The following is a 24,345-nucleotide window of genomic DNA, read 5'->3' as shown; positions in this document are numbered from 1 at the left end:
GTCCATCCTTATTAGATAAGTAGCATAAGAGACGGACAAAAATATACAATAAATTTTGAGGAGCTGCAGATTTATTTCAATTTTCCAAAAGCAGGATTAAAAGATTTCCATTTGACATACTCGAGGAAAATTCAAATTTCTAATAGAGTTTCTGCTTAATTTTAAAATTACTACTCCATTTCCTTGCATTGTTACTAAATCTGACACAATTAGAATTTTTTTGTACCATATTGACGAATTTCAGCTCAATTCCCCGCGACATAGCTGGGCTCAAGCCTCGTTCCTCATCGATTCAACTTCCTTACTCGTAACAAGATTCCAAACACGATACAACACCCTGACCAAGAGAGCTAAATAAACTAATGTGTAGGGGAAGTGGGTATGAAAAGAAGAGAAGTAGATAAACCGAGAGAATTATTAAACAATCTGCCGCTCTAAATCAGTGACAAATTCAATGCCAAAAAAGAAAAAAGAGATTTGAGTTGGACACACTGTTTATTGGGGTAAACAAACCTATTCGATTGATTGATAATGTCTGGAATATCACTACTTATCGCTTGTTTCGTTTACATTTGTGAAAGTCAAACTGCTAGCAATAATTTTTCAGGTAATGACTTGGCTTTAAACTGCATTGCTAAGATTTTACTATTCTAGGGGACTGCGTTTTAAATCTGTGCGGCCGTGTAATACATGAGCATAGCCACATACAGGTCATCGCCATCATCATTATTTATTTTATACTATAACAGAAACAAAAACAAAAACGAGCGAAAAAAAGGGTCCCCAGAAGCAAGCTTGTGGAGGGAGGTCCTTCCCTTATTGGGAAATAACGGTGAATTGTTATCATTTCTTCCAAAAAAAAAATCAAAATGAATTCCTTGTTTAAAAAAAAAACTTTTTGAGACATTCAGACTCGATTTACAGCATTTTGGAGCCACCAATTATTTGAGGCTTTGAATAAAACTTTCTTTGAAGAGAATAAACAACTTCGAATACAGTGATTTTGGATGTCGGAGGATTTTTTCTTTATGAAAATATGTTGGTCCCCACTTTTATTATTTTCAAGTCGAAAAAAAGAAGAAAAATAAACGAATTTCGGAATCTGCAGATTTAGCAGACACGTTTTCTTGCATATTTTAGTTATTTATTTTTTTTTTCAATGAAAAAACATTCTATTTGTCTGATTATCAAACAATTCGTGGTAACGAACTGTAAGTAAGGATCAACACGGCTCAATAGTAACCGAAAATCTAAAATTCATTGAGTTTAATGTTACCCATCAAATGCTACGAGCCTGAGAAAATTTGCGAAAAGGGGGGGAAACACCTCGTAAAAGTCAAAGAATCTGAATGAAAATAAAAGCATTAAATTGAGCGTACCAGAGAAACATGATGCAGAGGTTTCAAGCTTCGATCTGTAAAATTGTGGATTTTCTTTTCTTTTTTTGCCACAACATAGATGACGGATTTTTTTTTCAGGGCTGATCGTATTGAACCAATGGTCCGAGAACATTGGGGAAGGGTTCTTTAGAACGGAAATTAAAAGTTCTAGTGCGCTTTTGAAGTGACCAAAAAGATTGGCGGGCACCTAGCCTCCCTTCCACGCCCCAGTTGTTCGATCAAGATTTTGAGAAAGCTATTTTCTTCAGCATAGATGAAAGGTCAGATAACTATTCCTTTGGAGATAACATAACCACCAACAGCCCCTGGGGAAAAGCCTTTAAATTATACAATTTGCCCATTTTGTGCGTATAGTGTTTGTTATTGGGAAGTGTGCATACATTTTTCGGGTGTGTGTGTGGGGGGGGGGGGATTTCTACAGGAAAAATTTTCCAAAGGGAGAATTTTCAATGGGGGGGGGGAGGATTTCTGGGGGTTGAATTTTCAAGGGAAATTTTACACTGGGGGAGTTTGTCAGGTCCTATACAAAATTCTTTTTATTTGTTTTTTATTTCAAAGCTGTTTCTTTTTATTTGTCTTTGCCGACTAAATTTCAAGTGTAGAGATGTTAAGAATAATTGTCCAGGGTATATTTTTCCCGGGATTGAGTTCCCTAGAGGTTCTTTCTGTGGGGGAGGGGGGATTTTTCCGTGGCGGTGGAGCTGGATTTTCCGGCATTATTAAAAAACGATCAGATATTAAACACACAAAAAAAATATTTTTTCAACTCAAACTAAGGAAGCAACATTAAAACTTAAAACGAACAGAAATTATTATGTATATGAGAGGGGTTGCCCCCTCCTCAACACCTCACTGTTTACGCTGAAGTTTGAAAGTTGTCGCAATTCTTTGATAGTGACTCCTGAAACACAAGGGTTGTTTAATTAGAACGATAAGTAGCTTTTTTAAAAGTACCAAAAAACTTAAACGTGAAGAGCGAGGTGTTGGGGAGGAGACATTAATAATAATTTCTGTTCGTTTTAAGTTTTAATGTTGCTTCCTTACTTTGAGCTGAAAAAACTTGTTTTTTAAAATTTAATTTCTCAAACAAAGCTGTCACTAATTAAAGATTTACCAATTATAAATGATTTACATTAGACACTTTCTTCAAAACGGGGTTCCATGACAAATTTTCTTGGTAAATTTCATTTGAGTGTCAAGCCAAAAGTGAACAAGGTACTTTCAGTCAGTGTCAAGGAAAAACATATTTCCCTCCTTCGAGAACAAAACAAGTTATTTTCGTTCTAATCATGAAGGATTGGGAAAATATGCCCATGGAAACTAGTTCAGATTTTCGAAAAATCCTGGAATGATAAAAAAAAATTTTTACGACATCCTAATTTGCACATAAACACAATCCTACGCCTTAACTCCCGCTGAGTTAAACAATCTGGAATAGTCTATTGATTTTGCGGGATTGCCACACACGCTTAGGAGTAATATCACGAATATACCTATTGGGGATAACTGTCAACATTATTATCCATATGCGCGTTACCGCGTTTAGGACGATATGAAGACTACTAACAGTCCAGAAGGATATATCAATGTGCGTTTTCTCAATGTCTATATCAGAAAGTATCCTTTACTTTAATATTGTACAGCAATTCTTTACTTTTACAAGTATGAAAAACTATAGTCCCAATGAAGAGGATGTTATAAGAGTTTGGTCATTCATATTGAAAATACTTATGCAAAAAAACAGAAGATTTTCCTCGTTGTTCAAGATATGGGAATGTAATCCAGTACTTGCACTATCCCTGATTTTTCCTATTTCCTCAAATTTCTACAAAATAAAACAGGGTTTCAAAATCTCTCTGAAAATTAGCTTTAGCAAAAACCAACAATTGGTATTTTGCATTAACGTTCGTGTTTTTTTAAAATGTGAATTTTTTGGGGAGACTACAGAAAACCCCATTTTCTTTTGTGACATCACCCCCCACCCCTAAAAACACAATCAAATAGGGATAGTGGTATCACTGTTATTAGTCTATAGTAAAAAGTGTTTGACAATGACAATTTCAATGGCGTACAACATTTTTGAGGGGCTCACGGCTTTGTTTGGAAATTCTAAAAATTTTCTTTCCGCAACTACAAATTACTGCTCTGTTGAAACTGAACAAAAATTATCATTTTTAAAACAGTGTTATATGTAGACCCCGGCACCGTGTCGGCGGATCGACCGAACGCCGACGACGAAAAGCCCGGTCGATCGCCACCAAAGTGTAGCTACGCCGCCGCTCCAGGTGTTGATGGTTGGTTGACTTTGAAAAAGTTTTATAAGTTTTCTCGAGTACCTCAATCGTAAAGTTCGAGTTTGTCTTCTTTGTGGGGATTATTATTTCAATTTTCTTGATTAGAAATTAGTCAGTGTTTGAACTATCACCAAATTGCCAGGCATTTCTCCAAAAATCTATGCGTCACCCCGAAAAAAAATTTGGTTTCCCGAATCCCCGAAAATCACACAATCACGGTGCTACCCCTAGCGAATTATCACCAGTGACTTTCCCTGCCAAATGTTACTTTGCATACTATGATTCTTCACCACTCTCTTGTTCACTATTTTTCCTCTCTTTTGTTACTTTGCATAAAAACTAGACAGATGCAGTATGCAATTGCAAATATTATAATACGGTCAGTTCTTATAGGGTTGACATGAAAAGTAATTTATTTGGGAAATAAGTTTAAGTCATTTCGAATGCAGTTTTCCAATTGCTATTTCTTACATTATTCGTAGTCAAAAATTTTATTTTCAAGTTGAGCTTCAGCCTTCAGTTGGATTTTGAAATTGATAGCCGACAAATTGTTTCTACAGCTGAATTGTAAGTTTGCAGATTTTTTTTTCTTTTGCTGCTGTTAGATAAGATTTTCTTACCGTTTAATACTCAATTTTTGAGCACCTGATAAATTAAAGAAAATACAATCTTCTTTATGAAAACTTTTACCCCCCCCCCCAAAAAAAATAACCTTGTATTGAGACAAAATTCAGCAACAGACTAATCTACGTACAAGGTTGGGTAATTATAGATTGAAACAGAAGCTGCCCAAAATATATTATTCGTAAATAAATTGTAAATTATTGCCTACAGGTAATACCTCAATTTTTTATATTGACAGTAGGGATGCCAAAAAGATAATTATTTTTTCTCATTTAAAGCGGAGACGAAAGAAAATGATATCGAATTCCCTGGGAGACCATAGAAATATTTCGATAGATCCAGGTCCCCCAATTGGGACTTGTTAATTGACATCGGTATTTTGGAAGTTCTCATAGGCTACTGACGTAATTTGGCTTTTGCGTGTGCTCCCTTTTAACAATTTTATTTGGAGATTAATGAAGTCAACGGCATATCTATGACTCAGTTTTCCAATAATTTGAGGTATATCTGAACAATTTCGACATTTTTGAAAAAAAACAAAAAAAAAAAACAATCAATATCAAAGTCGCCGATTTCAATTGTTTTAAAGGTGACAAGACAGATATAGGCAAAGGGCATTATGAAAAAAAAGAAAAAAGAAAAACACTACTAATTTTGATAATTATTTATGTTAAGAATACATAGCTAATAGATACTTCAACTATTATGCAAGGGTTCTGAAACGCCACAGCAATTTCGTTTCTACCAGATTTATACTTCTCTTGATAAATAACGAAGAAGACCAGTTTCCAGCCAGCGACTTGTGAAGTTTTGAACTCATGAATAGACTCGAATCTGTTGTAAATTTAAGCTGTGATTTGAGAAATACTGATGAAAACATTTAATGTTTGCGTTCAACATTGATCGCGCTGGCGGTGCGCCGCCGACATCTTACCGGCGGCACAGGGGCGGCTCGCTGTTTTTGGCCCCGCCGCCACCGGTCTTCCCTCATCGGCACGGCGCCGGAGTCTAGTTATATGGAACTACCTGTAACAAGACAGTTTCTTTGAAAACCCAAGTTTTCAATTTCAGCCACTATAAGTCATGGTTTGCCCATGAAAAGGATTAGAAGGCAGGACAGCTTACCACATAAAGGCCATGAAGGGCCCCAACAAAGGCTGCCAGATCTCGGTGAGGAAAACGAGGGGATTCACATGCTTGAACTAAAAGTGGCTTCTTCATACCTGAAGACAAGGCCCTGTAAGTTAAAGCAATAAAGTTATTACTGGAAGATAAGGTAGAAAGCTTTTTTTCTTAAATCATTATACTGGGAAGTAGCAGCAAAAATGTATAAACTGAAGTTAGGGTTTATGCAATGAAGTACAGCAAAAACCGCCTTATTTACTCAAACTATAAAAACCTATAACATATATAAACAGAACGAACAATTCAGGCAGGTAAAGGTATCGGTAGATTTTTCCAAGTGGAAATCTGAAACTACCAGAAATATATTTTATGATGAAAATATTCGGAATATATATATATATATATATATATATATATATATATATATATATATATATATATATATATATATATATATATTGCTTTTCTTCTTATATTGCTGAAATTAATTTTGTTAATGTTGTAGAGTTTAGTCCTTTACCGGCTATGGCCTCTGGGCACAATTGTAATGTACGTGTATGTTTTATGAATAAGCCAAATAAAACTCTTCGCCATTAAACCTCTAACTGCCCAGCCATATATCAGCAAAGGAAACCAATACTCCCCCGCTCTCTGGGAAATAGATCCGTTGTCATCTACTTGTCTCCAGTACTATTCCATTGGAATAGTAAGCTATATAACCCTCACAAAAGGTTTTCAGCCCGATTAAAGGAGAAATTTCCCTGTTTTGTCGAACTTAAATTTGAGAGAAACGAAGAATGAGATTCTGGTATGCGGGCCGATACCAGGCGTCAGGAAGGACTAACTCCACTATCCTCTTAACCACTATTGGTGGAAAAACACCAATAGTGGTTAAATATCAGTCGAAAAGACAGTCGTGTAAAGAATAAATATCGATGCCAATCAAAGGCAAGAATTGAGCATGGGGCTACAAGGTAAAGGTTTGGAGGGAATAGGTGGGGGCTGATGTTGGGAGAGAATATACCTCAGAGAACATAGTGGGGCAAATCTATTTGGAGAGGTAATCACAACTGGCCATACAGGGGAGCAATCAGCTGCTGCTGGAGGGAACTGTCTATCGTCTCTGACCTCCAGAAGCGATTCCTTCCCTTACCTTCTAGGGACAAGTGCCTGTGAAAGTTGATTGAATAGACCTCCTGCAGTTGCTGGCTGACAAAAAAGACTCCCCTAAAATATTATTGTCCGCCAGCGCAGATTGAATTTCCAATTTTTTCTTGCTCTTTCTTATTTTCGTAGTGACTGTAACTGTCTGGACACAGAAAGGACAAGAAAACTAAACAATGGTGTCTATTTTTATAGTCTGAATTTTTGAATTATACTCTTTTTTGCAACTCTTCCTTCTCTTCTACGAACTACTAGTCTGCTCTCTCAGACATCGACATTGACGAGAAATCGCCACTTAATGGGACCTGAATTCCTACATTAGATTCTTCATATTGAATTTTGTTCTCTAGAACTTTTCGAAAAAAAACTAGTATTCTACATATATTTTCAACCTTGTCTGGCACAATATTGTCTCATTATTGGTGCCTATCAAAGCAATACAAGGTTGGAAGTCCAGTGAAACTTTGAATTTATTTACGATGAAATAGTAAGGTATTTCAAAAGACAGTATATCCACCCAGGCTATGAAAATAAAGTATCTATAATGTTTTGGCAACGACTGAGAGGATCGAGTTAAAGATTTCAAAGAGTGATTCGAGCAGACTAAAAGGACTTCAAATATTGAATTTAGGGAGAAGAATAAGAGTGTCAAAATAATTTTGTCTCCTTGAGGGTGGTCCGTCGGAGAAGGGACCGACAATTTTTTCTTGAAAGATCGAAATTTATATTAGCAAGCTACTGGGTTGAGGGAAACCTTATAGAAAAAAAAATGACAAATATTTTCCCTCAGCAATGACTCGCTATAATCTTGACCAGTTACATCTCTTTGAACATTTTTAATCATTCCAGCCCAAAAGACTAAAAGATTGTGACGCAGAAAACGGGGCCAAACATTTGTGTGAGAAGTGACGCACAAAACATTTCGTCTCTGTTAATCTGCTTGAAAATAACATTCATAGGATTCCTTGGCCGGGTGGAGCCCTATACGTTTTTGCTAATTCACTTTGCGATGCCCGAAAAGAGGCCCGGTTTTTTTTTTATAGGTTTGTAACTTATAGGGGATGCATACTAAGGAAAGTCATCCTCAGTGAAAACGAAATTCATGGAAAGACATTGCCGTTCTGATTTATGACACCCGAAATAACCCAAAATTTGATTAACCTCCGATCGGCCATCGCTTTAAAGCGCATCTATTTTGGGCCAACTAAACTTTACAAATAATCTTAACATAAACTTCTAATAATACTAAGTGAATTAAAAATAAACAAAAAATAATTAGAAAACTTTTGTTTAAAAAGAAGTTGTTCAAAAGATAGTCATATTGAAACCCAAGACAAGCAGAAAAAAAGTCATATAGTAATTCAAACTTGAAACGAACAGAAATTACTATCAATGAATAAACGAAACCAAAACTGAAAAGAAATTAAAATGAACAATCACATCAAACATCAAGTCAACAAATGCTACTATAGATGAATAAACGAATCCTAAAATGAACAGAGATTAAACGATGAATATAGGCAAACTTATAGCGAACATAAATTGCAATATACAGGAGTAGGGCTTCCGGCACCTAAACATTCTAAAGACCAAACCGTCATTCACACTATACTGGCAACAATACTTATTTTAAACATTTTCTCTTTAAGTATTTTAACTTCTTCTTATTTGTTTATGTTTTGATAAGCAAAATCCAGACAGTCCAACATAAACATTGTTTTCAATGACATGGACGTGACACTCAAGCTATTTAGGGGTTTTCAGGCGGTGGGATTGGGACGGGGTATTTGTGAACCTTGATGTCATTTTTTGTTGTTGATGTAATGGCAAATAAAAAGACATTGTCCGAAATACAAACCGTTTTCACAAAAGCACAAATGACTTTCTGGCTTTTACCAGGCAGAGGTTGCGCCTTCCCTACTCTTATTGTGGTAATTTCTGTTACCGGTAGCTGAATGATTAATTTACTTATCTGTAGCAGTATCTATTACCTTAAAGTTTGATGTAATTATTCATTTTTATTTTTGCTCGTCTTAGTTCTTTTCTTATTCATTAATAGCAATTTCTGTTTCTTTAAGTTTATATCATGATATGACTTTATTGTTGATAGTGTTCGATTTTAATATGACTCTTTACTTTTCTTCAAACTTCCTTCTTGGAAAACATTTTTTTTTTAATTCATGAAATAAAAAAAATTAAGAATATGCGTTAACATCCTTAAAAAAATTACCCATATCTCCAAAAAGATTCGTTTCCTCCCTTATTTTTCTGTGTCTAAATTCCTTCAAAAGCCTTGAAGAAATGAAGCTAGATATTGTTCGAAGGGTAGAAAAGAAACCGTCGGATTTTACTCATTAATTTAAGGAAACTTTCGCAAAAAAAAACAACATAAAACCTAAACAAGGGCGATGTAAAATCTAAAACAAGCAGACATAAAGTCATATAATAAGTCAAACTTAAAGGAAAGAGAAACTACTATGAATGAATAAATAAAAATGAAATGAACAGAAATTAAAATGAATAATCCAGTCTAACTTAAACAATATTCTTGCAAATATACAACATCTATATTCTTGCAAATACAATTTGTGAATTCGCAGAATAATTAAATTATATTCTATTAGCTGACAGGGATTGCGCATCTCGGAACAGCTAATAGCAATATAATAAGTTAGTACCTGGAGCCAGGGCTTCGCCCAGGCCCTGAAATGCTGTAGACTTGTGTATATTTCGTTTTCTAATTATTTATTAGCATAATCTAAGATTAATTCCTGATTCCTGCTAATTCTAAGATTCTGAGCGATAATTTAATTCCTGATTCCTGCTAATGCATGAAAGAATTATCTATTTAATATGATTTTTTTTTCGGACTCGTTTACGAGTCCAAAAATTTAAGAATCGATGTAATCATCCCTGCTGCTTTTCTCCCAATTGCAGATTTTTTTTTACCAGTATTTTCATCTGGAATTCATAGTGATGTTTGTTTTCACATGTCTTCTAGCCGCACATCTCGTTTGCGCTTCATTTTCATGCATCATTGCATCATACATTTTCCATGCCCTTTGCTTTAGCTGTTCGATTCATTCAAAATCGTTTTCATAAAATTATACATACATAAATACACAGTTGCTCGTTTAGAGGGAGTATGCATACTCGTTATTCTTTGGCCTTAAGTCATGAGATGTCAAATAAGCAATTTCAACTGAATTAAGGAATTTTGGCGTGAATGCAATTCCTCCTTCCAGTTAATGCATCAAAGAATCATCCATTTTAAGGGATATGTTCAATTGTCGGACTCGTTTTGATTGTCACTGCTACATTTACAATTCAATGCATGTCTTCTGGTCACATATCTCGTTTGCGCGTCATTTTCGTGCTTCATTACCTCTGAATTTGAAATGTTCCAATGACTATGCCCTCTGAAATATCTAAAATATGCATCGGTATAATCATAGTTTTATTCTTCAATTCCAAGTCATAGGGCAGCAAATCAGCAATTTCATTTCAATTAAGATTTTTTTTTCTTGAATTCATTTCCTTCTTTCTGCTTATCCTTTACAGATTCTAATATAACACGCTTCTTATTCAATTGTATTTTTCCAAAATATCTAAATTCCACAATAGTATAATTATCGTGTTATTCTTTAGTTTCAAGTCACATTTTCACTTAAAATTCAGTGTGATTTGTTGCTGTTTCTTGTTGTATACCATTTTTTTTGTCTGTTTAGTCATTTGTCATTTTGTGCAGTTTTGCACGTGTCATAGATACTAAATATTAATTCCTCCTTCCTGTTTAACAATAACAGACTCACACATGCTAAACTAAGTATCACTGTAATTTTGCTTTGTCTTCGAACAAAAATTTTGGATGTGTAGCATTTTCGTTTGCAATTCAATGTGATTTTGCTGTTTCTTGCTCCATACCTTTTTCTTTAGCTGTTCAGAGCAGTTTGTCATCTTGTTTAATTTGCATGCGTCATGCATACTAAAATAGCATAATTTTCGTGTTATTCTTTAGTTTCAAGTCATGGGGTGGCAAATCAGCAATTTCAGTTGAATTAAGAAATTCTTTCGTGAATTTAATTCTTCCTAATAGCATATTTATCATTTTATTCTTTGGTTTTAAGTAACATTTTGTTTGTAAGTCAATATGATTTGTTGCTGTTTCTCATTCCATGCCTTTTTCTTTAGCTGTTCAGTCATTTGTCATCTTGTGCCGAAGGTAAACAGCACTCCTTCAACTTAGGAATAAAATAACTCGTGTACATTTGTAAAAAGAAAAAGAAAAAAATACAACAAAAAGAAATATCTCTTTATACTTAAATCCTCAGAATGTTTGTTGGCGGACTCATTTTTCTTTGCACTCTACGCATATGTATGATCGGTGTTCAGTGCAAGAGGGCTTTCTAAACAACCAGCAGTAAGTGGCGGTCTTCCATCTTAGCTTGTACTGACGGAGCAGGTAGTTAGTCCTCTTACTCTCACCTGAGCTTGCACTTGGAGACGGTACAGCAAATCTGGGATATCTACAATGACTGCACAGAGCTGGCCATTCAGATCAGTAATATTGTACTGATGCTGCAGGTGAGGCTTTACGAGTCTACCATATAGGCATCATATGATAGGTCAACCAAACGGTCTTTGACCCCTGCAGCACGTGTCATGTGCGTATATTATAAAAGAACTAATGAGTGTTGTATTTCACATCCAATTAAACATACACGGGCTGTCGTATGGTCTTTTCCCCCGACCTCATCGTAGAGCATATCTGCCCGAAAGTTTCAGCCCTTTATTTCGTCTGACTGCAACTCTGAAGTACAGGAAAAATTTTCTTGTTCTTGATTAGTACAAAACAAGATAAAAACAGAAAACATAGGAAGCAGGAACTTGATGCATCATGTTGACCATTTCAGGTGGTATCTCCTTTCAGGTTGAAGTACGTTGCTTTAAGTTACTCTTCTGCTAAAGGAACACCTGTAAACCAATTGTGCATGGTGGCGTCTTGGTGCCACTACAGCGTCTTTTTGATACCTTTCATAAACTATTCAGTTGTGGAAAGTACACTGGTATTATTTCCCTTTCTCAGATATGAACCTACATCATCCATGTCTACTATTTGCTTCCTACAATTGCAAAAAAACATGATTTTATACCATACTTGGCTGTTTTTTTTTGGTATAATAATAATAATTTATTTTTGACCCACTAACATTACAAAAAAGTGGAGTAACAAAAGAAAATAAAAGGTAAAGACATACAAAACAAAACACATGCAAAATAATATCAATATAAAGAACTGCAAATGCAAATCAGAATAATCGCACAAGAGGATGAAAAGGACCCAACCGCTTGCAGGCCTCATCTTTTATCTTGGAGTCCAACTTATATGACGGCAATATATCAGTTGCATTAAACATTCGAATAGTCTTACGGTTTCTATACCAACGAGGAAATACAAAAGATATTTACAATAACGGAAATACAAAACTCTAATATCCTGCATATCACTAGTATTAAAAAATGGGCGCAAACCTAACAGAAAAAGAATGGAATGGTCGCAATATGTAGAATAGAGTTTAGCCAATGCCTTACGAGAATGTCGGCCGCGATTTGGGACAATTTTAGCATAACCTGCTTTAAGCTTATTCTTAATATCTGCAAGTGCACTAGCACGGATAGCTGAAATATAAGAGCAGATACTAATCCCGAGCCAACGCAACGCAGAAGCCAGCTTAGCTGAAAAAGAACTACAACTCAAATCACTACTTGGGTTTCTAGCATTGAAAACTAAATACTCACATTTTTCAGCATTAAGCACGAGACCAATTTTTTTCCAAAAGCTGAGGAAAAAACTGGATAGACTTAGCTAGGGTGAATTTTGAACGGCTAATAAGTAATAAATCATCTGCATAAGCAATATAAGATAAATTAGTTAGACCCGTAAAACACGACGGAAAAATACGAGAAAGCACAGGGTATAAACAAGCATTAAAAAGGCAAGGTGACAGAACCCCTCCCTGCCTAAGTCCAGACCGAATAGGAATATTACCAAAAAAGATCTCTACTGACCGAAGTCGAACATATGAATTTGCATGCCAAAAACGAAGGATACATATAACAGATGAATTCACTACAAGCTGGGTAAGAGAATACCATAGTTGGCTGTGACAAACCGAGTAAAAAGCTTTTGAAATATCTAACGCACATAAATGAACTTCAGATCCATCTTTTTGTGCTTGAATTAATAAAGAAGTAAGAATTTGATGCGCATGTTGGCATCCTATATTTGGTTTAAACCCAAATTGATTGGACACATAATAAACTTTTGGAAGAATTTCAGGAATCAAGACATATTCAAAAACTTTGCTCAGCGAACAGGCTACCGTAATAGGTTTATATGATGCGCAATTAGTCGGATCTTTCCCACGTTTATGAATCGAAGTGACACTTCCGCACAAAAAAGAATCAGGCACCAAAGACGTACATAGACAAATTTGAAATAATAACTGCAAATGATAAATCAATTCTTTCGAATCAATATGAAGGTGAAAAACACTAATACCATCAATTTTGTACAGGCCAATGAACCTTTGGGGGAATAATAACATGTAATATTGTATGTGTATCTAATGAAGAATGAAACTTATCTTATCTTATCACATAATTTAGATTTTAGATTCTTAACCCAACGAATCACACGGTCAGCAGAAACGGGAGGCACATGGCCTGGGTAAATTTTCGCAGGTAATACATAAGAACAGAGGCTAACAAACTGAGAGTGAACTGAGAGGCATTAGGGATCCGATCGGCATTAGGAGGTGAATCAAATTTCGCAACATTAATCACTTGTTTCCACTGACTAGAGGTTTTCGGAAATTCCACACCATTGTACCTTACTTTACGAAGATAACGTTTAAACTCCAACTTCGTTTTCTGTTTAATGTCAAAAAGGTGACCCCTTAAAGAGCGGCCACACGCTACCCAAATTCTAAGCCACAATTTTGCACGATTTTTCACAATTAATAAATCAGGGTCTGATTTCCATATTAAACCTCTAGTCTTAAGCTGAAAACGACAAAGCGGGACAGCCACTTCTTCAGCTTTTTTCAGGTAGGAAACAATCTGGCTGTAATATATATTGAGCTGAACTCGAGCTTGTGGGTATATAACACTAGTACAGAGTAAATTAAATGGAACTTTAATTGTAGATAAAAGAAGAGCAAGGGTTAATAGATATAGAGGCCAGTCCGCTTTATTCCAGTCTCTTTTGGTTATCCACTTTTTGTAATTAGTACACAAGGTCTGTTCAGCCCGAGTCATATTGATGGTGACAGTGGCTGAAAGGGGCAGATAGTCATAATCAAGTTCATGCTGATCAATGTGAATATCGCAAAGAGAAACACCAGAAAAAACAACACAGTGATCAATATCAGACAGTGAATCGCTATTATGTGTGTATGAATGGGATGCATTTATATCCAGAACCCGATAGCCTTTAGGTAGCAAATCAAAAATAAATCAGTCCTTGTTGAGGTAGAGTTATATCACAGTTCATATCGCATAACAGTATCCAATCCAATCCATTACTCTCAACACTAACAAGAAGGGTCTTTAGCGATGCACATGCTTTAGTATACTTTGTTAGAGAGGAAAAGGATCCTTGGTCGCAAGGGAGGTATACATTAATAAGAACTAGGTTAGCAAAACGGATTGCAATGAAATAATCACATTCACGATAACACACAGGGGATAGCGGGACTAGTTTATGTTTTAATAGGCATGCCAGCCCGCCTGAAGGTCTCCCGAGAGTTTTTCGGGCACTTCTAGCAAAAACCAAGTGTTCTTTACTCCTGCGAAGGGAATTCAAACTCACCAAGGGCAAAAGATGTTCTTGTAGAAACAAAATGTCAAAATTAGATAGTTTCTGGTTCAAAGAATCATCCTTATCCTTCATCCAGTTAATGGTGAACGAGCATATAGAAAATTCGATTTTAATAGTCATTTTCTTAGCTGACTAGAACGTTTAGCTACAGCATTACGAAGGATTGGGCATTTTAGAGAAAATAAAACATGATTACCATGACATATTTAGGGGTAGCCTGGCACGGGGAATCGCGCAACGATTCATGCTCTTCTACACAGCGGGAGCAACGTTTAGGGTTATTACAAGAGGACTTCAGCTGATTGTTGTGGTCACTGGGCATTGTTGTGCAAGTTCTACCCACTAACTCTTCACTTGTCGATGTCAGAAGAACGACTGGTATAGGACCAAAGCCATCATGGGCTAGTATGAGAATGCGCAGAGTATCGCAAAATATTACAGAAAATACTTTCCGCTGGGTAAAATTTACACCTGGTCAGCGTAGACACATTATAATAAAGAAAGAAAAAAGTAAACATAATAATAATAGCGAACTAAGTTTAATTTTTTTTTCATAAAAATTTACCTACATTGGGTCTAAATCTAATCAGAAATTATATTCTATGTGGCCCCTGGGGTTATTAATTACTTTCAAAAATGCCCACAAAATTCATTTGGATTGAATACTCCTCTTCTAAAGTTTAGAGGGTCATCTGTGCTTTACTGAAACAAATTGCATTTAGAAGAGTGTGTTCTATATGTTTCTAACATCAACAGCAACAACAAAAGAAAATTATTAGCTATTAAAGGGTTTACTAATAAGAGCTACCCCCAATAAGAGTATTGCTATTACCCCTTCAACACTATAAAAGGCCAGTGCCATTTGCGGCAGATTGGCTATGAAAAACCCAATATGTTAAATACAGTACCAGCATTAATTTACCAGTGGCAGAGCTCTAGGGAAGCAACAGAATTTCCCAACAAAAAACACAAATTATACGAACACACTTACCTCTTAACCCCTTTCAATGCTGCATCAGCAAAACGTCTTACATCATCATAGTCGCGATTAGTTGGGCCGATAGGAGAAAATACAACACGACCACCTGCAGCGGGTGCAGCCAGAATGGACACATCACTTATGGCAGATTCATCAATCTACATAAAAATAAAATTTTTAGCAATACAATTGATACTCCGATGTAGATAGTAAAATTATGTAGAGTGGTTTGAGTCACAACAACAATTTTGTAGTTTTTCTACATCTCTCTAAAAACTTTACACTGTTCATATGTTTTTTTTTTGTATTTTAAAGATTGTGACCTCACCATTCTCAATTATACCTCCCTCCACCCTCTAGAAAACAAATCCTGTGGAATTGTCTGTTTTAGTTGCATGGACAGTACCATATTTAATGTCACATTCAAGCAAGATTGGAGATACCCACCCCACCCAAATCTTTAGTACATCAGGCATCTCATAAAATGATCTGTTGATTATGTTCACCAGACATTGTGTTTGAGTACCTAATAAGGTCTACAGGGCTCAATTACTATGTCTCTATTAATTAGGTGTTGTCTTGGCAAACACGCTGCAAATTTATAGATTGTCTTGACTCTTAATTTAGAAAAATAATAAATCATCAAATGTTTCAAATAATCCAGCACTTACAGCACTTTCAATGGATAAATTTGATAATCTAAAGCCAAAGTTATGGCTTCATTTTTTTTTTAAATTCAATTGAACATTGTAATATCTTGGGACCAAGGAGTAGAATTTCACCTTACTTGAGCTTGTTGTTCCAAGGCTTGTGCAATTTGCTGGAATGCTTCTTGATTTTTCAAACTGCCTATGCTCTCTGAGAGTAAAATAACTCCATCATGGGTAGAATCGTTAAAATTGGAGCACCAAGTAACTTTTGTCAACATCCTAAAAACAAGGACAGACATTAGTAGTAAAAATATTTAACTTCCTTCTATGTCAGAGGTGCATAAGATCTAGGCTGCACTAGTTTTTAATTATATGAATTCAGCACAATTTATACAGTTTAAAGCATGTTAATCCAGTTCTCTTGCTTTCTCTTTCTGAAACTGGGTGGTTATAGCTGTCTGACAAAATTCAACATTTGTGTGAAAAAAAAAACAACTTTCATCTCATTAAGATTTCAATCAATATTTGCATTAATACACATACATATACAAAATAGAAACTTGGGAAAATGAAAGCGCATGTGTCAATTAATGACTAATAAGACACTTGAGTTGGGTTTCATTTACATTTTTTCTGGGATCAACATTTGAAATACACAGAGGAATATTATTTTCAAGCAATATCAAAATTAAACATTTGTGTGAAAAAAACTTTCATGTTATTTAGATTTCAATCAATATTTGCATTAATACACATACAGGTACAAAATAGAAACTTGGGAAAATAAAAGTGCATGTGTCAATGAATGACTAATAAGACACTTGAGTTAGATTTCATTTACATGTTTTCTGGGATCAACATTTGAAATACACAGAGGAATATTATTTTCAAGCAATATCAGAAGCTGCATTTAACTTTTGATAGCACCAAGTAATTCATGAAAATGTAGGGAGTGGGAGGAGCAAAATCTATTCATCAAGTAGTTTTTCAATGAAAACGTCTAATATAGGTAATTTTTTGACATTTTAATAGTTAGTTTTATGCATTAAGTCTTTACAGTTTCAGCTGAAATGGAATGAAAAAGTATTGTGGTGAAGAAAAGGGTCCTTTCTGATGCATGGACAAATTACAGAACAAAACCACAATAGATTTGGATGAGGCTTGAAGGCATCCCTACCAACTAAGCATATTTCTGTGCTTTGTACCTAGGGCACTTACATGAAAGGGAAGGGGGAATTTAAGAAGATTCCTGAAAGACAAAAAAAGGAGATAGTTTTTGCTATACCTGGAAAAACTTAAAACCCATTTTGGAGGAAAAACAGTTTTTTAAACATCCCCCTTACTCCAACTTAAAATTCTGACTAAAGAATTCCTATGCATGCCCTGGCCTAGTACCTTAGAAAGCAAGGAGAAGAAAATTCTTCATTCAGTTCTACATTATATAAGTAGTCTCTAAAATCTCACTAAGGATAGTTGAGTGGAAGTCTTGGCTCAAATATTGATATTTCCCTTTATTTTTCTGAATGAAAAGGTGATTCTGTACATTTTTTTAGGTTTGCCTGATATTCTTTTTTGACATAGGAAAGCTGGGGTTTTTGCTAAAATTTTAGCATTTTCCTGTTTTTTCTTGCTGTTTTTACAGGCTGTAAATCACTCTGTTTTCTTAGTAGAAAACATAGAAACATAGAAAATTTCTATGTATTCTCCTCTAAACAATATAAAGTAAACATGCCACTCAAAGTTTTTTTTTGTAAAATTCTAGTTTAGCTACTTTTTACTTTCTTGGAAAGGATTTAGGTTAGGAAAATGAAACTTTCAGGAATGGACCTACAGAATAAAGTCTGTTATGGGAAGGCATTTTGAATTACCTACCTCCACTCCTTCTCCCTTTAGTGGGCACTGATCTTTAGAAAACTGAAAACGTTAGAAAACTGAAACCTTGCAAAATAAATCTTTTACTTTAATAAAGTACAAGAAGACTATTTTCAGCAATACAACTTTACTCAATCCCAATTTATGAGGTTTCAAAGATCTACAAATATATTTCCTAACTTTAGAAAAACCCAATGTTATGACTGTAAGTTCTACTCAATTAACAAGAACTGCATTTTCGAGACTAAAACCAGAGAAAAAGAAATTAAAAAAAGAAAATTGCTGTATAATCTTGTTTTGTCTAAATTCCAATGGGTATAATAAACCTGTCAAGTAGGCAAATTTCTAAGACTAAAAATCATAAAAGGGTTAACATAGAAGCTTGATAACACCTTCCCAAGGCATGTTTTTGGCCCTATATTCATTGCTGAAAGTTTCATTTTTAAAACCTAACCCTTTTTCAAGATAGCAAAAAGTAGCTAAGCTAAGCTAAGATAGCCTTTTTTAATGCTCTTTCCAAATATAATATTTGTTCTTGTGGCAGATTCAGTTTTAAGCCTTTTACAGACCATCAAAGATGATACCTTTTTCTCTTGTTTTAGAAATGGCTTATATTCCTCTCTTATTCTTACTCTTGTTAAAACAGGTTTACCCCTAAATTAAAACAATGGTGACAAAAATCAAGAATCAATAAACACATTGGAAATATATAATATAAGCTATATATTTGGATGAGGTTAAAAGGTTAGGATAAAATTGAATTTGCAATAAAACTAAATATTATATTTGGAAAGGGCATAAAAAAGCATAAAATGGTATGTTCATTTTATTTGTAGTTCAGAAATATGGACTGCTCTATATTTAACAGTAACTGGATTTCAGGTTTTACAAGGTCTTATAAGACCATGATTTTGGATAATACTAAAGTATTGGTGCTATTACTAGGGTTTCAGTGCAGTTGTTAGTGATGGTCAATTTGGCGAACAATAAGTATTATTATTACTTATTAGGAAGTGCAATAACACCTCTTTTGGACTTATTGAAAGTTTTTTTTTTTATATAATAATACACATTGAAAGAGTGTAAAACTTGTCTGGCTGGTTTTACCGAGACTTTAAACATTTCACTGTGAGACTGTTATTAATTAAAAAAAATTCAGTTAATAATGGCAAGATAATTGTATATTAGAGAGGAGAATTGGCAAATTAAGAGCTGATTGTTTGTGACTGTTCCCTGTAGCTCAATTAACGCCCTATAAAGCAAATTCTATGTTCCACTCCATTTGGGTAAAAAAGGAGCTTTATAGATGAGTGCATTCTTTTGATTATTTATTTATATTTATTGGGAGGTTCATTAGGAATGACAAAAAAAATGAAAGAAGCAGCAAGAGCTTTACAGTTCTAACATTTCAAATGTCTTAGCAGCCACATCTCTTGAAAAAGTGTGAAGTTTATGGGATCCAAGGTAAAGCTCTTGATCTTATATGGAGTTTTAGTACCAGTTTGTAGAGGTAAATTGTTTAAAATCTGATTTGTGCCCAGGCAGTTGTGGTGTCTCACAGGGATCTGTTATTTGCCTGATTCTTTTCCTCTTGTTTATTAATTATATGCCTAATTTTATCCACATAGTGGCCATCAGCACTGCAAAGACAGAAGAATTACTCCTGACATCGATGAAAGGTGATAATGTGGATAGGTTACTTTCTTGGTTGAGGGTACATAGGCTTATAATCTTGGTAAGTCAAAATTTGTCATTTTTCCCCAATCTCCTGTTTTTATCCTTTGATTAATGAAATTATAACACATTGTGTAGTTTTAAAGCATGCTTTATTGATTAAGTACCTGGGGGTTTATATTGATGAGATTTTATCATTAAGTGTCATGCATGATCTGTGAGTAAAACTTTGTCTTTTAACCTAGGTATAATGAGAAAACTTAAGCATTTTTTCCCTACACATGTCCTACGCCTACTTTATTTTTCCCTTGTCCATCCATATATTCTGTATTGTAATAGCGTTTGGCTTTGTACATTTGCTTCCGTTGTCCAGCCTGTATAAGTTCTTCAAAATAATGCTGTTCATTTGTTGGTTGGTTTAAAACCCCAGGATTCAGTGCAGAATGTCTACAGTGTATAAGTATACTACCAGCCTCTGGACTACAAGAGTTATATACACTTTTGTTTATTTTTAGGCTACATCATGGTACAAATCTTTCATGTTTTGACAGTTTAGTTAGTTTGAGATCCATGATCCACAATTATGACACTCGATGTTCTGGAGAGATCAATATTCCATTGATTGTTTCGACCCGGTCAACATTTTCTGTGCTTCATAGGGGAGATTAGAATTTGGAATTATCTAGATCAGAGTTTTAAAAATAATAGTGATATTTCTTTTTTCAAAAGAGAAATAAAAGAAATCCTTTTTACTAAGTATGAATTTTTGTTCTTGTTTTTTTTTTTGGGGGGGGGGGTGTAAATAAATAATTGACTACCTTATTGTGGGCTCTCAGGGTATGATTTTAATATTACTGTTGAATTTGTTTGTTGTAAGGTATGTGGTGCTGATTAGGTTGTAATATTAGTTTTATTTTTGTTTGTTTGTTCTGTATTATTTTCTAATGTATTTTTGCCACACCCTTGAACAAGTTATTTTACTTCTTGGGATGGCTGTTATTACTGTTGTTTGTTTTCTTTGGTTTAATAGGAAAAACTAATACAAAAAGAAAATTCCAAACATTAATACACACAAACACAGATCATGGTTGCTTTTCTGGCAATGTTCTCCCCTCTTCTGATGGCCCAGATGTAGGCTCAAGGAAACATGTTGGGCTAATTTACTTAATAGAAATAATTTGCATATTATTAAGTAAGAATTTCATCATTACAGTGTCTTGTATAGGGACATGGTTAACACACTAGTTGATTTTTTTTATCTTCTTTCTGAATTGCCTATACTAATCAATTTACTTACAAATGAACCCTCTCCTGATGGGTGTTATATACAGCCTAACCCTAATAATGTGTTTCTCTACTGCATCAGTCTAATTGCATGTTATAGCATCTTCATTACATCAGTTATTTTCTTAGTCTTTAATTTATTCCTGTAGGCTATGTGATTGAATGCATGATTTAGCCTATCAAAATAGCCTATTATTTCATATAATTTTAAAAGGTGTAAAATAAAGGAAGGAAACATGATAGTCTGATTAATAAAAGCATCTTGTAGCCTATAGTATAAAGAAGGAATCTCCTTGTTTCAGCATTTTCTTTTAGGCCCACTTTATGGCTTATAGACTATGTTTCTTGGACACTATATAGGACCAACACAGGGGATGAATTAGGAACATTGTTAGAACAGCAACCATGGGGGTAAAATTCTACTTTAGTTAATTTTGGCTATCTTGGAAAGGGGTTAGGTTAGGAAAATGAAACTTTATACAGGCTAAGGTTTGTCCTGGGAAGGTATTTTGAAGTAACTACCTCTACTCCTCTCTGTAGATGGTCCTGACATTTAAAATTCTATGTGTTATAAAAGTGAAGCCTTGCAAAATAGATCTTCTGCTTAAATGAAGTAGGACAAAATTGTTTTCAGCTTCACAACTCTGCTCATTCCCAATTAATAAGGTTTTAAAGATATACAAATACATTTCCTAAATTAAAAAAAAAAAACAACATTGATATGGCTTAAGATTCTACTCAATTACAGGAATTGCATTTTCAGAACTAAAACCAGAGAAAAAGAAACTGATAGCCTAACTGTAAAAGCTTTACCATATTTTGATACCAATAAATAAATAAATAACTTAATTTAAGGTAAAATGTTGTTTTGTCAAAATTTCAATAGTAAGCCTACCACTTGATGCCTTTTTTTATGCTCTTTCCAAATATAATAATCATATTTGTTGGAAACAAATTTTACCCTGCCCCTATATATACCAATTCAGGGTATATATTTGCACATTAGGGGGGAGGGGGTAAATTTTATTTCTTATGTAAATGAGACATGAGTTTAAACTTTACCCCCCCCCTTAATGGGCAAATATATACCCTGAATTGATATATATAAGGGTGTGTAAAATTCATTTCCAACAAAAATTATTATGGTATTTGGAAAGAGCATAAAAAGGCATTGAGTGGTATGTTTACTTTATTTGTAAGTCAATAATATGCAGGGGTGGCAAGGGGGGGGGGGGCAGTTACTCCCTCAATAATGTGGAGAAAAAATGTAGGCTACATCCCATGCCTTTTGACAATCCAGATATGGGTAAATATTTACCAAATCATATTATTGAGTAACAGCTAAAGTGAATATACCATTCAATGCCTTTTTTATGCTGATTATGGATATAACAATCATTTCTATAGGAAATGAATTTTAGCCCCCAATTCAGTATATATATTGGCACATATGAGGGTGGGGGTTAGGTTCGGGGGGCGGGCTGAAATTCATTTCCAATAGAAATGATTATTATATTTGTAATCAGCATAAAAAAGGCATCAGATGGTGTATTCACTTTATTCCTAGCTCAATAATATGATTTGGTAAATATTTACCCAGATATGAACCCCTCTTGCCCCCCCAATAAAAATAGCCTACTGGAGATTTGCCCCTGATAGCCTAATAGGCTATGGACTGCAAAAAAATATTGGAAAACTTCAGGACCCTCTAGAGGGAGGAGTGGAGGTAGGTATTTTCAAATACCTTCCCAGGACATGGGTTACTTTGGCCTGTGGATTCATACCTGAAAGTTTCATTTTCCTAACCTAGGCTAGCCCCTTTCCAAGATAACCAAAAGTAGCCAAAATAGAATTTTACCACCATGGTATTTGAGAAAATCATAAAACATATAGGCCTAATCTAAAAGCAGCAATTTTATTACCATGTTTCTTTCAGAAGTGGCTAACCACTAGGCTAAATATGAAGGCTAGCCATCAAAAATTGAACTAGCCTAGCCTAGGCCACCATTGCTAGCCTAAGTCTAGAATGTATAAAACATGGCTTACCTACCTTTTTAGTAACAAATTTGAAAGTGAAAGACAAGTTGAAAAGTGATTCTTAGATAACAATATCATTTAAAATGACATTCGACAAGATAATGAAAATATTTACCTTTTCGAATTTCTTCTTTCCTAATGTCAAATCTATAATCAGTTGAAAAATTCTAATGGCCAGTGAGTCACCAAATGAACCTGTCGCTATTTCCAAGTCACCCATTTTAGCCCGATTAAAAGATAATAAATAAAAACTTGAAAACGAAATCATGGAATGAATATTTTGAGAATAAAGAAAATTGGGATAATAGCAGGTATCGTCGTTAGGCAGAAATTTTTGGCCACAGATCCGATCCAGTATATATTTCATGAACAAAATTTTATTTAGATGACGAAGACATAGTAACGATGATTGGCAATAAGAATTGATATTCATCAACACATTTTTAACATTATTAGGCGTGCTGCGTGTGTCACAGCTCATTTAGGGTAAAAATTTGAGTTCATTCGATAGCCACAAATACAATAAACTTTTATATCGTGACTATAGGCCTTAAGTTAGAGTTTGCAATTATCAAATGTTGACGTGATTGCTCACTTCTGTTTTTCTTTTTTTACACTTTTCTTTATCAAAGGATTTTAGTTCTCTGAAATGTTGAAGATCAGGAAGAAAAAAACAACGAGAGTTTACACTCTTAAGCTAATTTTTTTGCAATAATGTAGCAAAAAATTACAAAAGTAATGTGATGAGACTTTGTAAGTTATGTTAACTAAACATCTATAATTCGATTTAATTAAAAAAAAACGGTATTATTTACCTTCAAATACTCATTATCTTCAAAAATATTTTCAGTTATCTTCAATTTATCTTCAATGATCTTCAATATTTATCTTAAAATTTGATTCCATAAAAAAAACGGTTGTATTTATCTTCAATTTTTCAAAGATACCAAAACTTGGACTCTTTGTTTGACAAAATTCTAATTTTTTTCTTAGGGAAAATTTAAGAGGTATGTGAATTAAAATAAATACCCCATTTTAACGAAAACACATGTGACTGCTTTTGATTTATAACCTTACCTTAAATTACTTTAAATCGCAGCTTAGAGTGAATTTAAGGATTTTCATCCTTGTAATGCTCCATTATGACTTCTGTAGGTTGTTTGCTAAATTTGGGATGAGGACTTAGCAGCTTCCAAGCTGTACAGAAACTCTTGCTGTAGCTTTTCTTTGTCAAGATTTTTCTTAAATTTGCCTGTTGAATCAGCAGCCACTATATCTTCAAAGAGTTGATTCCACAAGTTTGTTACTCACTGGCCGAAGAAATTGCTTTGTTCTCGGATTAAGGAGCGTTTTTTGAAGA

The 24,345-nt window shown here is 34.4% G+C and overlaps 1 protein-coding gene across 3 annotated transcripts in view; it reads right to left on the bottom strand.

The window, feature by feature from the left end:
• Window positions 1–23,227, bottom strand: part of Dip-B (Dipeptidase B) — a 41,081-nt gene extending 17,854 nt beyond the window's left edge. The window contains exons 1-4 of one of the 3 annotated variants that reach the window (XM_089106319.1): window positions 23,101–23,227; window positions 16,256–16,397; window positions 15,481–15,626; window positions 5,444–5,555 (exon numbers count right to left, since the gene is read on the bottom strand). In XM_089106319.1, coding sequence (XP_088962445.1) covers window positions 5,444–5,555; window positions 15,481–15,626; window positions 16,256–16,396 — 399 coding nt within the window. In that variant the 5' untranslated portion in view covers window position 16,397; window positions 23,101–23,227. The other 2 variants (XM_089106316.1, XM_089106318.1) reach the window with 2 other exon arrangements.
• Window positions 23,228–24,345: the final 1,118 nt, after the last annotated feature.

Source organism: Artemia sp. Qi Xiang Cuo, chromosome 20 (assembly GCF_049724085.1).
Source record: "Artemia sp. Qi Xiang Cuo chromosome 20, ASM4972408v1, whole genome shotgun sequence".
In the NCBI taxonomy this organism is placed as follows: Eukaryota; Metazoa; Arthropoda; class Branchiopoda; order Anostraca; family Artemiidae; genus Artemia; species Artemia sp. Qi Xiang Cuo.
Note: the sequence above shows the minus strand (reverse complement) of the source record. Positions and strands in the feature narration are given on the sequence as shown.